Here is a 12,532-nt window from a genome sequence, read left to right as displayed (position 1 = left end):
TAGAGTGACTGCACCAGCAGAATAGTGAGTGCAGCTTTGGAGTTTAATACAGGATGTAACTCAGGATCAGTAATGTAATGTATATTCACAGTGACTGCACCAGCAGAATAGTGAGTGCAGCTCTGGGGTATAATACAGGATGTAACTCAGGATAAGTCATGTAATGTATGTACACAGTGACTGCACCAGCAGAATAGTGAGTGCAGCTCTTGGGTATAATACAGGATGTAACTCAGGATCAGTAATGTATTGTATGTACACAGTGACTGCACCAGCAGAATAGTGAGTGCAGCTCTGGAGTATAATACAGGATGTAACTCAGGATCAGTAATGTAATGTATGTACACAGTGACTGCAGCGGCAGAATAGTGAGTGCAGCTTTGGGGTATAATACAGGAGGTAACTCAGGATCAGTAATGTAATGTATTTACACAGTGACTGCACCAGCAGACTAGTGAGTGCAGCTCTGGGATATAATACAGGATGTAACTCAGGATCAGTAATGTAATGTATGTACACAGTGATTCCACCAGCAGAATAGTGAGTGCAGCTCTGGAGTATAATACAGGATGTAACTCAGGATCAGTAATGTAATGTATGTACACAGTGATTCCACCAGCAGAATAGTGAGTGCAGCTCTGGAGTATAATACAGGATGTAACTCAGGATCAGTAATGTAATGTATGTACACAGTGACTGCACCAGCAGAATAGTGAGTGCAGCTCTGGGGTATAATACAGGATGTAACTCAGGATAAGTCATGTAATGTATGTACACAGTGACTGCACCAGCAGACTAGTGAGTGCAGCTCTGGGGTATAATACAGGATGTAACTCGGGATCAGTAATGTAATGTATGTACACAGTGACTGCACCAGCAGAATAGTGAGTGCAGCTCTGGGGTATAATACAGGATGTAACTCAGGATCAGTAATGTAATGTCTATACACAGTGACTGCACCAGCAGAATAGTGAGTGCAGCTCTGGGGTATAATCCAGGATGTAACTCAGGATCAGTAATGTACTGCATGTACAGTGACTGCACCAGCAGAATAGTGAGTGCAGCTTTGGAGTATAATACAGGATGTAACTCAGGATCAGTAATGTAATGTATATTCACAGTGACTGCACCAGCAGAATAGTGAGTGCAGCTCTGGGGTATAATACAGGATGTAACTCAGGATAAGTCATGTAATGTATGTACACAGTGACTGCACCAGCAGAATAGTGAGTGCAGCTCTTGGGTATAATACAGGATGTAACTCAGGATCAGTAATGTATTGTATGTACACAGTGACTGCACCAGCAGAATAGTGAGTGCAGCTCTGGAGTATAATACAGGATGTAACTCAGGATCAGTAATGTAATGTATGTACACAGTGACTGCAGCGGCAGAATAGTGAGTGCAGCTTTGGAGTATAATACAGGATGTAACTCAGGATCAGTAATGTAATGTATTTACACAGTGACTGCATCAGCAGACTAGTGAGTGCAGCTCTGGGGTATAATACAGGAGGTAACTCAGGATCAGTAATGTAATGTATTTACACAGTGACTGCACCAGCAGACTAGTGAGTGCAGCTCTGGGATATAATACAGGATGTAACTCAGGATCAGTAATGTAATGTATGTACACAGTGACAGCACCAGCAGAATAGTGAGTGCAGCTCTGTGGTATAATACAGGATGTAACTCAGGATCAGTAATGTAATGTATGTACACAGTGACTGCACCAGCAGAATAGTGAGTGCAGCTCTGGGGTATAATACAGGATGTAACTCAGGATCAGTAATGTAATGTATATACACAGTGACTGCACCAGCAGAATAGTGAGTGCAGCTCTGGAGTATAATACAATTATTACAGAGTAGAGGCCTGTAGTGATTTTTCTCTCCACTAGGGGCACTGTTTTTCGCACTAGTGGGTACATTTCTCCTCCTACCCGGGCTGGTGACATCTTCTATGCAGAATTACTAATGATGACATGTTGTGAAAATAAAGCCAATCTATGAACCAGCGATATCCGGACCATAATCTGTTTATTCATTACCGTTTAGCACCTGCCATGTTTTTTCCCTCATCTCACCTTTAAATCATTACACTCCCAGTGAGGAGTCACACAGCAAATCACCCGATTCTTCGGCTCGTACGCAGGGAATGACTTGGCTCGTTGCCGGAGTGGCCGGTGTTTCCATGAATGCATTACATGCAGCATGGCGGGAGCCGGGGTAACGTATCGCTTGTCAGCATTTGGCATAACGGATGCGGCAATCTCTCACCAACCTCCCAATTACTGTATCAGGCCGGGCGATCAATCTCCTGTATGACAATACTAAAATAAGCTTCCTCCTCTATTCCTGCAGGATTGTCCTGTCCTCTGCACCGCCAAGAGTGAAATATCTCAGCGGCTTGGGAGGGAGACTTGTGTTATTACCTGGTGTCAATGAAAGCTCGCTCTATAAGCCTCAATGAGACATGCCAGTTCTGCTGCTTTATTTCCTGATGGCCCATTGGCTTTAGTGAGTATAGTGAGCATGCTCTGTGGCATTAACAGAAGTAGTGAGCATGCTCTGTGGCATTAACAGAAGTAGTGAGCATGCTCTGTGGCATTAACAGAAGTAGTGAGCATGCTCTGTGGCATTAACAGAAGCAGTGAGCATGCTCTGTGGCATTAACAGAAGTAGTGAGCATGCTCTGTGGCATTAACAGAAGTACTGAGCATGCTCTGTGGCATTAACAGAAGTAGTGAACATGCTCTGTGGCATTAACAGAAGTAGTGAGCATGCTCTGTGGCATTAACAGAAGTAGTGAGCATGCTCTGTGGCATAAAAAGAAGGAGTGAGCATGCTCTGTGGCATTAAAAGAAGCAGTGTGCATGCTCTGTGGCATTTACAGAAGTAGTGAGCATGCTCTGTGGCATTTACAGAAGTAGTGAGCATGCTCTGTGGCATTTACAGAGGTAGTGAGCATGCTCTGTGGCATTAACAGAAGTAGTGAGCATGCTCTGTGGCATTTACAGAGGTAGTGAGCATGCTCTGTGGCATTAACAGAAGCAGTGAACATGCTCTGTGGCATTAAAAGAAGCAGTGAGCATGCTCTGTGGCATTAACAGAAGTAGTGAGCATGCTCTGTGGCATTAACAGAAGTACTGAGCATGCTCTGTGGCATTAACAGAAGTAGTGAACATGCTCTGTGGCATTAACAGAAGTAGTGAGCATGCTCTGTGGCATTAACAGAAGTAGTGAGCATGCTCTGTGGCATTAAAATGAGTGAGCATGCTCTGTGGCATTAAAAGAAGCAGTGTGCATGCTCTGTGGCATTTACAGAAGTAGTGAGCATGCTCTGTGGCATTAACAGAAGCAGTGAGCATGCTCTGTGGCATTAAAAGAAGCAGTGTGCATGCTCTGTGGCATTTACAGAAGTAGTGAGCATGCTCTGTGGCATTTACAGAAGTAGTGAGCATGCTCTGTGGCATTTACAGAGGTAGTGAGCATGCTCTGTGGCATTAACAGAAGTAGTGAGCATGCTCTGTGGCATTTACAGAGGTAGTGAGCATGCTCTGTGGCATTTACAGAGGTAGTGAGCATGCTCTGTGGCATTAACAGAAGTAGTGAGCATGCTCTGTGGCATTTACAGAAGTAGTGAGAATGCTCTGTGGCATTAACAGAAGTAGTGAGCATGCTCTGTGGCATTTACAAAAGTAGTGAGCATGCTCTGTGGCATTAACAGAAGTAGTGAGCATGCTCTGTGGCATTTACAGAGGTAGTGAGCATGCTCTGTGGCATTTGCAGAGGTAGTGAGCATGCTCTGTGGCATTTACAGAGGTAGTGAGCATGCTCTGTGGTAGTTGCAGAGGTAGTGAGCATGCTCTGTGGCATTTGCAGAGGTAGTGAGCATGCTCTGTGGCATTTGCAGAGGTAGTGAGCATGCTCTGTGGTATTTGCAGAGGTAGTGAGCATGCTCTGTGGCATTTGCAGAGGTAGTGAACATGCTCTGTGGCATTTGCAGAGGCAGTGATAATGCTCTGTGGTATTTGCAGAGGTAGTGAGCATGCTCTGTGGTATTTACAGAGGTAGTGAGCATGCTCTGTGGTATTTGCAGAGGTAGTGAGCATGCTCTGTGGTATTTGCAGAGGTAGTGAGCATGCTCTGGTATTTGCAGAGGTAGTGAACATGCTCTGTGGCATTTGCAGAGGTAGTGAGCATGCTCTGTGACATTTACAGAGGTAGTGAGCATGCTCTGTGGTAGTTGCAGAGGTAGTGAGCATGCTCTGTGGTATTTGCAGAGGTAGTGAGCATGCTCTGGTATTTGCAGAGGTAGTGAGCATGCTCTGTGGTATTTGCAGAGGTAGTGAGCATGCTTTGGTATTTGCAGAGGTAGTGAACATGCTCTGTGGCATTTGCAGAGGTAGTGAGCATGCTCTGTGACATTTACAGAGGTAGTGAGCATGCTCTGTGGTAGTTGCAGAGGTAGTGAGCATGCTCTGTGGCATTTGCAGAGGTAGTGAGCATGCTCTGTGGTATTTGCAGAGGTAGTGAGCATGCTCTGTGGCATTTGCAGAGGTAGTGAACATGCTCTGTGGCATTTGCAGAGGCAGTGATAATGCTCTGTGGTATTTGCAGAGGTAGTGAGCATGCTCTGTGGTATTTACAGAGGCCGTGAACATGTTCTGTGGTATTTGCAGAGGTAGTGAACATGCTCTGTGGTATTTGTAGAGGTAGTGAACATGCTCTGTGGTATTTGCAGAGGTAGTGAACATGCTCTGGTATTTGCAGAGGTAGTGAACATGCTCTGGTATTTGCAGAGGTAGTGAGCATGCTCTGGTATTTGCAGAGGTAGTGAGCATGCTCTGTGGTATTTGTAGAGGTAGTGAACATGCTCTGTGGTATTTGTAGAGGTAGTGAACATGCTCTGTGGTATTTGCAGAGGTAGTGAGCATGCTCTGTGGTATTTGTAGAGGTAGTGAGCATGCTCTGTGACATTTACAGAGGTAGTGAGCATGCTCTGTGGTATTTGTAGAGGTAGTGAACATGCTCTGGTATTTGCAGAGGTAGTGAGCATGCTCTGTGACATTTACAATGTTCCTATTACATAAACTTAATGGTAATGTGGCATCAGAAAATGAAACTGTTGTTTGAAATGGTTTTTTTATATCACAAATTTTATACAAAATAAATAAAATCATGCAATTTTCACATTGACCACTGGGTGTTTTTTAGGCTCATACTCCCTGTTCTTTCAGGAAAAGCTTTCAGCTGTTTCCTTATCATCAGAGGCAGGGTTAACGCTCCTGTACACAACTGATAATGTAGGATCCAGCACTCACTTTTGGCGATGACACAGCTCACCTCCTCCCCCTCCCTTCACACTAAACCTTCTGCACACGCTCATTAGTTGCTGCATGTCAACAGATAGGATCTGAGTTTAAAAAAGCCAAGTGGCCAATGTGAGAATTGCAAAAGTTCTGTTTTGTTTTTTAATTCAGATCGTGACATGGAAATAAAATATCGTCAACATATTTATAAAAAAAATACATTTAACATAAAAACTTTATTTAAACAACAGGTGATTTTCTGATCACGCATTCTATTTAAATATGCTTTCAAGGGAATTTGTCATCAGATTTTTGCTACCCATTCTGTAACATGCTGTAGGGGCAGAGATCCTGATTCCTGTGATGTTTCACTTGCTGCAGTTTTGATAAAATTACAGTTTTCTCTGCTGCATATCTACCAATTCTCTGAATGCTGAGCACTGTATATCCTCACCCACAACACTGATTGACAAATTTAGGTGTACACTGTGCATAGGCAGAAAGCTGCCAATCAGTGGTGGGGTGTGATTATACAGAGCTCATGAATATGCAGGACTACTAGGCAGCAGGTTTAATAGTCCTATAGTAATTTTATCAAGACAGTGATTTTATCAAAAGTACAGCAGGCAGCCCAGTAAGTGACACAGCTCTGGAATCCAGGTCTGTCTCTACATTATGCTGCTCTTAGATTACAGTCCCTTAAAGCCACCCATGTATATTATAATGCAAATTCGCCCTACTTCAGCTACATCTTCACATAATGTAATATGTCTGGAGGGGATTTTACCTTTGAAAAAAAAATAACTTGGCTTTATTAAATTTTTCATAAGTGCCTCCTCCCTACCCCCTTTCACTTCTCACTGTAGAACAGGGTCTCATCTTAATAATAGGATTTGGGGGTTAATATTGATTCTGCTGGCAGTTATCTAAGCACCCCTTGAGGAAGCACAAATCGAAACGTGTGTTTGAGTAAGGTAAATATGAAACAGGCCTATCTGCTGTTTCTAATTGGGTCAGAATTTCAGGTATTAATAGTAGGATTAAGGGTGAAAGTTGACTTATCTGACAGTTATCTAAACACCCCCTGAGGAAGCGCCAAGCGAAACCCACGTTGGAGTTTGGTGAGGGGGAAACAGGCCTCTCTGCTGTTTGTAATTGGGTCAGAATTTCAGATATTCATAGTAGGATTGAGGGTGAAAGTTGACTTATCTGACAGTAATCTAAACACCCCCTGAGGAAGCGCCAAGTGAAACCCACGTTGGAGTTGGGTGAGGGGGAAACAGGCCTCTCTGCTGTTTGTAATTGGGCCAGAATTTCATATATTTATAGTAGGATTGAGGGTGAAATGTGATTTATCCGACTTATCTAAACACTCCCTGAGGAAGCGCCAAGCGAAACCTAGGTTGGAGTAGGGTGAGGGGGAAAAAGGCCTCTCTACTGTTTATAATTGGGTCAGAATTTCAGATATTCATAGTAGGATTGAGGGTGAAATGTGATTTATCCGACTTATCTAAACACCCCCTGAGGAAGCGCCAAGCGAAACCCAGGTTTGAGTAGGGTGAGGGGCAAACAGACCTCTCTGCTGTTTATAATTCGGTCAGAATTTCAGATATTCATAGTAGGATTGAGGGTGAAAGTTGACTTAACTGACAGTTATCTATACACCCCCTGAGGAAGCGCCAAGCGAAACCCAGGTTGGAGTTGGGTGAGGGGGAAACAGATCTCTCTGCTGTTTGTAATTGGGTCAGTATTTCAGGTTTTACATAGAGAAATCACTTTTTGTGGTTTTTTTATGTGTAGCTAATGACATTTTGAAGCAATAATTTTGTATATTTTTTGTTTCTACATAACACTTTCTTACTATTTATGTCTACCTTTGAAAAAAAAAAATAAAGTTGGCCATATTGCATTTTCAGAAGTGCCTCCCCCCTCCCCCTTTCACTGTAGATCAGCAGCTCACGTTACTAGTAGTATTTGGGTTGAAAGTTGATTCAGCTGGCAATTATCTAAATACCTCCTGAGGAAGCTCCAAGCTAAACGCGCATTGGATTGAGGTGGGCAAAAACAGGCCTCTCTGCTATTCATAAATGGGTCCGTATTTCAGGTATTAAAATTAAGATTTAGGGTGAAAGTTGATTCAGCGGGCAATTAGCTAAACACCCCCTCAGGAAGCGCAAAGCGAAACGTGGGTTGGAGTTTGGTAGAGGGAGTAACAGGCCTCTCGGCTGTTCATAATTGGGTGAGTATTTCAGGTATTAATACCAGGATTGAGGATGAAAGTTTAATCAGCAAGAAATTATCTAAGCATTCCTTTGTGGAAGCACAAAGTGAAACATGCTTTGGAATGGTGGTAAATGGAAAACAGGCCTCTGTGCTGTTTGTAATTGGGTTGGTATTGTATGTGTAGATAATTGTTTTTCACGCAGTTTTTCCAGCAGTAATTTTGTATATTGTTCTTTATTTCAGTGTAACACTTTATTACTGTTTTATGTCTACCTTTGAAAAAAAATAAAAAATTGGTCTTATTAAATTTTTTAGAAGTGCCTCCTCCCTCCCAACCTCACCCACCGCTCACTGTATTTCAGCAACTCACAGTAGTAGTAGGATTGGGAATTAACGTTAATACAGTTGACAATGATCTAAACACCTCCTGAGGAAGCTTCAAGCGAAACGCATGTTGGAGTCAGGTAAGGGGAAACAAGTCCCTATGCTGTTTATAATTGTGGCAGCATTTCAGGTATTAATAGTAGGATTGAGGGTAAAAGTTGATAAAATCAGCAATTATTTAAAAAACCCCTGAGGAAGCACAAAGTGAAAAGCACGTTAGAGTGAGTTAAACAAGAAACTGGCCTGTCTGCTGTTCATAATTGGGCCAGCATTTCTGGTTTTAATGGTAGGATTGAGGGTGAAAGTTGATTCGGCCAGCAATCATCTAAACACTCCTGGAAGAAGCACAAAGTGAAACGCTCATTGGAGTGCAAAAAAAATGGGAAACTGGTCTGTCCGCCATTTGTAATAGGGTCAGCATTTCTGGTATTAATAGTAGTATTGAGGTTCGAAGTTGATTCAGCAGGCAATAATCTAAATGGCCCCTGAGGATGCACAAAGCGAAACACGGGTTGCAGTTGGGTAAAGGAGAAACAGGCCTCATTGCTGTTCATAATTGGGTCAGCATTTCAGGTATTATTAATAGGATTCAGGGTGAAAGTTGATTTGGCTGGCAATTATCTAAACACTCCTGGAAGAAGCACAAAGCGAAACACTCAATGGAGTGCAGAAAATGGGAAACTGGTCTCTCTGCCATTTGTAATAGGGTCAGCATTTCCGGTATTAATAGTAGTGTTGAGGGTCAAAGTTGATTCAGCAGGCAATTATCTAAATGCTCCCTGAGGATGCACCAAGCGAAACGCAGGTTGGAGTTAGGTAAAGGGGAAACAGGCCTCACTGCTGTTCATAATTGGGCCAGCATTTCAGGTATTAATAGTAGGATTGAGGGTCAAAGTTGATTCAATCGGCAATTATCTAAACACCCCCTGAGGAAGCACAAAGTGAAACGCGGGTTGGAGTGCAAAGGAGAAACAAGCCTTTCTGCTGTTCATAATTGGGTCAGTAAACCAGGTATTAATAGTAGGATTAGAGCTGAATATTGATTCAGCCGGCAATTATGTGTTGTATAGGGGCAGCTTTTTTTGGAGAATCTAGAACATTTTGTTCTCGGAATTAGGTAGGAGGAGGAGGAGGTGGGCGCCGATTGTTTAGAAAAGTGAGGAGACTGGGCAGACAAATTCCCTGTCACACAGACACCGCAAAACCCTTTTAGTTTTACCAGGATTGTGAATGTACTGAGAAGACCAAAACCATTTAGGCCCACGGGAGGTCGTAAAGCGCTGGGGGATGGCGACTAATAGCGGAGGCGGCTCAAGTCTTGCGGTAAAAATCATACATTTTCCTACCTGCTTCTGTAAAAATAGGGTGAGATCCAATATGGCCACCATAATATTGGCTTTTTCCGGCTCTGGAATGTGGTAGTGACGCAGATGAGTGACATGTATTGCAGCATAAATAGGAAAAGGTGTCATTCAGGAGTCAGGGAAAGCTTAGTGACAACCCCTTAAAGGGATATCATCCGTATTTTAGCTTCTATTAACCATACTAATCCTGTAGTTTACCATATTTTTGGTTGCGACCCAGATGAAGCAGACTGTAGTGCATCCTCAGCGTCAGGATACAGGTGGAGCAGACTGTAGTGTAGAAATCCCACCCAACTTGCTGAATGGAGAGTAGCCCCTGTTAAAAGGCGCAACATGAGGGGGGGCAGCAAAATATTAGTAGGCGTTACAATAGGGTCTGCTCCATCTGCACACTGCTAAGGCCAGGTCAGCTCCATCTGTATACAGCTAAGGCCACGTGCTGCCGATTTCTGCAGCTCGTGTCGTGTTCCTCCGTCTCTGAACATGACACTGGAGATTTAAGGTTAAAATAAAGGCGTAAAAAGATGTCTAAAATCAAAAAGCAAAAATATCAAAAATATAACAAAAAAAATGAAAAAATGAAAATAAAAAAAAATTATGGAAAAAAATAAAAAAATAATTAAAAGAATACAAAATGGAAAAAAATTAAAAAAAAAATAACTAAGAGAATAAAAAAATGGAAAAAAATAAAAACAAAATAATTGAAAGAATAAAAAAATGGAAAAAAAATAAAAACAATTATTAAAAGAATACATAATGGAAAAAAAATAAAAAAATAACTAAGAGAATAAAAAAATGGAAAACAATTTAAAAAAAATAAAAATAAAATAAAAATAAAAATGGAAAAAAATATAGTAAAAAAATAATAGGAATTGGCCAATATTTTGCGGTCGGTTACAGGATATTACAGCATTCAGCACAATGATGTAACATGCACATACCTTTGGCAACGATATCTTCTATGTCTTGATCAAACCCTAGCCGATGGCATTTCCTCCAGAGGCCCATGTTGGTAGAATTATATTGTCTATTGCACTCGTCAGCAGCGCTCATGGCGAAAAGCTGCCTCCTGTTCCTAGTTAGAAGTAACTTGCCCTCCCAACGGTCCAGCTTCGACCTGCTCGCCCTCAGCGGAAGGTTGTTATTGGAATTGTAAATGAATCCGGGGTCGATCCTTCTATTCGTGAAACTTTTGCATCTCTCCCGGTGCCGCCTGGCATCCGTTTCATACCAGTGGTCGGAGCAGATAGCCACAGCCAGCATGCCCAGGGCACACAAAGCTAACGACAGTCCGGCGTAGAGCAGTAATCTTCCGGCAGCCATCCCTCCAATCTCACAGAGCCATCAACATTTTTGTTGTTGTTGTTGTTTCTCAATTGGTTTTTGATTTAGGCCAAAACCGTAATCACCCGAAAAAAACAAAACAAAAAAAAAAAGGCTTTAGATCCGACTCCCAAAAATATTCTCGGACCTTGACGTTGACGTAGGTTAGTCATTAGTTTGGACCAAACTCGTCAGAAAATCCGCCACCCCCTGAAAAAGCAAAATGTAGAAGGAGGGGTCTCTCAACGCATGCGTCAACCTCCAAATTTTTAGGTAGCCCGTCGTTGGGTTGTTGGGTGATGGATCATGGTTGGCCCTATCCACCAGGATGTCAAAGAAGAGTCAAAGAGATGGAAGTAGAGGAAAAAAGGGCAACATGCCCGAGCGAAACCACAGCCTTAGAGCTTTTGTGTTCTCCGCATCCTCTCTTTCGACAGACTCATTGAGTCCAAACTCAACGTTGCTTTTGGGTTCTTCTTCTTCCTACGAGAGCTCGAAGCGAAGAAATGCAATGCCTCACTGTTGTGTCTCTCGTAGCAAGATCCCTGTTGGCAAGCAGACGGATCCTTTGTTTCACAACCCGTATATCATCATCATCATCGTACCTTCAGCCTCCATGCCCCTCTTTCCCCCCCATTCATCGGCTCCGGGTCCGTTTCGCCTGTCAGCAGCCTGTAATCAGCAGTTGAAAGATTTTGTCTTCACTCAGGGCTTGACAATCGCTCGTCTTCCAACGTCTCATCCTCTGAGCCGCTTCTCTTGGTCTCCTCTGAAATGGAAGGTGAGAGGGGGAGGGGAGAAGAGGGAAAGCAAAGGAGACATTTCAGCACCATGGACAGCAGCAATCTCTGGAAATAAGAAATAGCTGTATCACTAGAGCCCCAGCCAGACAGTAAAGGGTGCCCCCGCGTTACACAAGCCTTATTTAAATAGGGGGTTTAGGATTTCAGCCCATCTCACGCCGACAAATAATCCAAGATTTTTTAGTCTTATCCCTTCGTCTCGGAAACAATACAGCCAAGATCAGATCAGGCAGAAAAGGAAGATGGGACTGTCAACCAACGCCACCAAATGGTAATCTACCAGAAAAGAAAAATAAGGCTAAACGTCAACAGGCATAATACGAAAATAAAAAATGGAAAAAAAATCCCCCAAAAATGCATGCATCAGAGAAAGAGGATGGGGAAGAGGAGGAAGGGAAACAGGCACCTATCTCATATAATCCTTCCTAGGAAAAAAAAAATTACAGCTCATTTTAATAATAAATTAAGGTTAAGCCTCGATAGCCCAATAGAAGCGAGCAGCGCGGAATTAGCATTCTGCAGAAAAGATCTAGAAGGAGACAGTTGGTCGGTGGGTTCACCTGGGAATCTGCCGTGCCTTGTGCATACAGTCAGCCCGCAGCCTTGGTCGGAAACCAGAGACAGAATACAGAAAGGCTTCAGCCAAGAACAGATGACGTCACTCATTGCAACGTGAGGATCATGTCTTATACTGCTCCTTAAAGCTGAACGACCCTCCCGAAAGAAGATGGAACAGCAATACGTCACACACACATATACATATATATATATATATATATATATATATATATACTGCGGGAGGAGAAAAAGATGGGGGAAGTGCAGCAAAATGACCTGACTGTCACCTGCATCAGGGGAAACTGTCAGCATGACTGATAGATGAAGGAAGGTCAATGGAAGAATGGATAGATGTAAGGCAGATTTGTTTTATAGGTATGTTCAGATATCCTTCCATAAACTAGAATATTCTTAAAACTGAAGAATCTATTATCTATCTTTCTATCTATCTATCTATTATCTATCTATCTATCTATCTATCTATTATCTATCTATTATCTATCTATTATCTATCTATCTATTATGTATCTATTATCTATCTATCTATTATCTATCTATCATTTA

The 12,532-nt window shown here is 42.5% G+C and overlaps 1 protein-coding gene across 2 annotated transcripts in view; it reads right to left on the bottom strand.

Annotated features, from left to right (window-relative positions):
• TMEM178B (transmembrane protein 178B) overlaps window positions 1–12,074 on the bottom strand; it is a 265,591-nt gene extending 253,517 nt beyond the window's left edge. The window contains exons 1-2 of one of the 2 annotated variants that reach the window (XM_069763234.1): window positions 11,971–12,074; window positions 10,226–11,376 (exon numbers count right to left, since the gene is read on the bottom strand). In XM_069763234.1, coding sequence (XP_069619335.1) covers window positions 10,226–10,607 — 382 coding nt within the window. In that variant the 5' untranslated portion in view covers window positions 10,608–11,376; window positions 11,971–12,074. Of the gene's footprint in view, window positions 1–10,225; window positions 11,687–11,970 lie in introns of both variants that reach the window. The other variant, XM_069763235.1, reaches the window with a different exon arrangement.
• Between the last annotated feature and the right edge of the window lie 458 nt (window positions 12,075–12,532).

This window comes from Ranitomeya imitator, chromosome 4 (genome assembly GCF_032444005.1).
Source record: "Ranitomeya imitator isolate aRanImi1 chromosome 4, aRanImi1.pri, whole genome shotgun sequence".
Lineage (NCBI taxonomy): Eukaryota > Metazoa > Chordata > Amphibia > Anura > Dendrobatidae > Ranitomeya > Ranitomeya imitator.
This window is presented reverse-complemented; position numbering and strand designations above follow the sequence as displayed.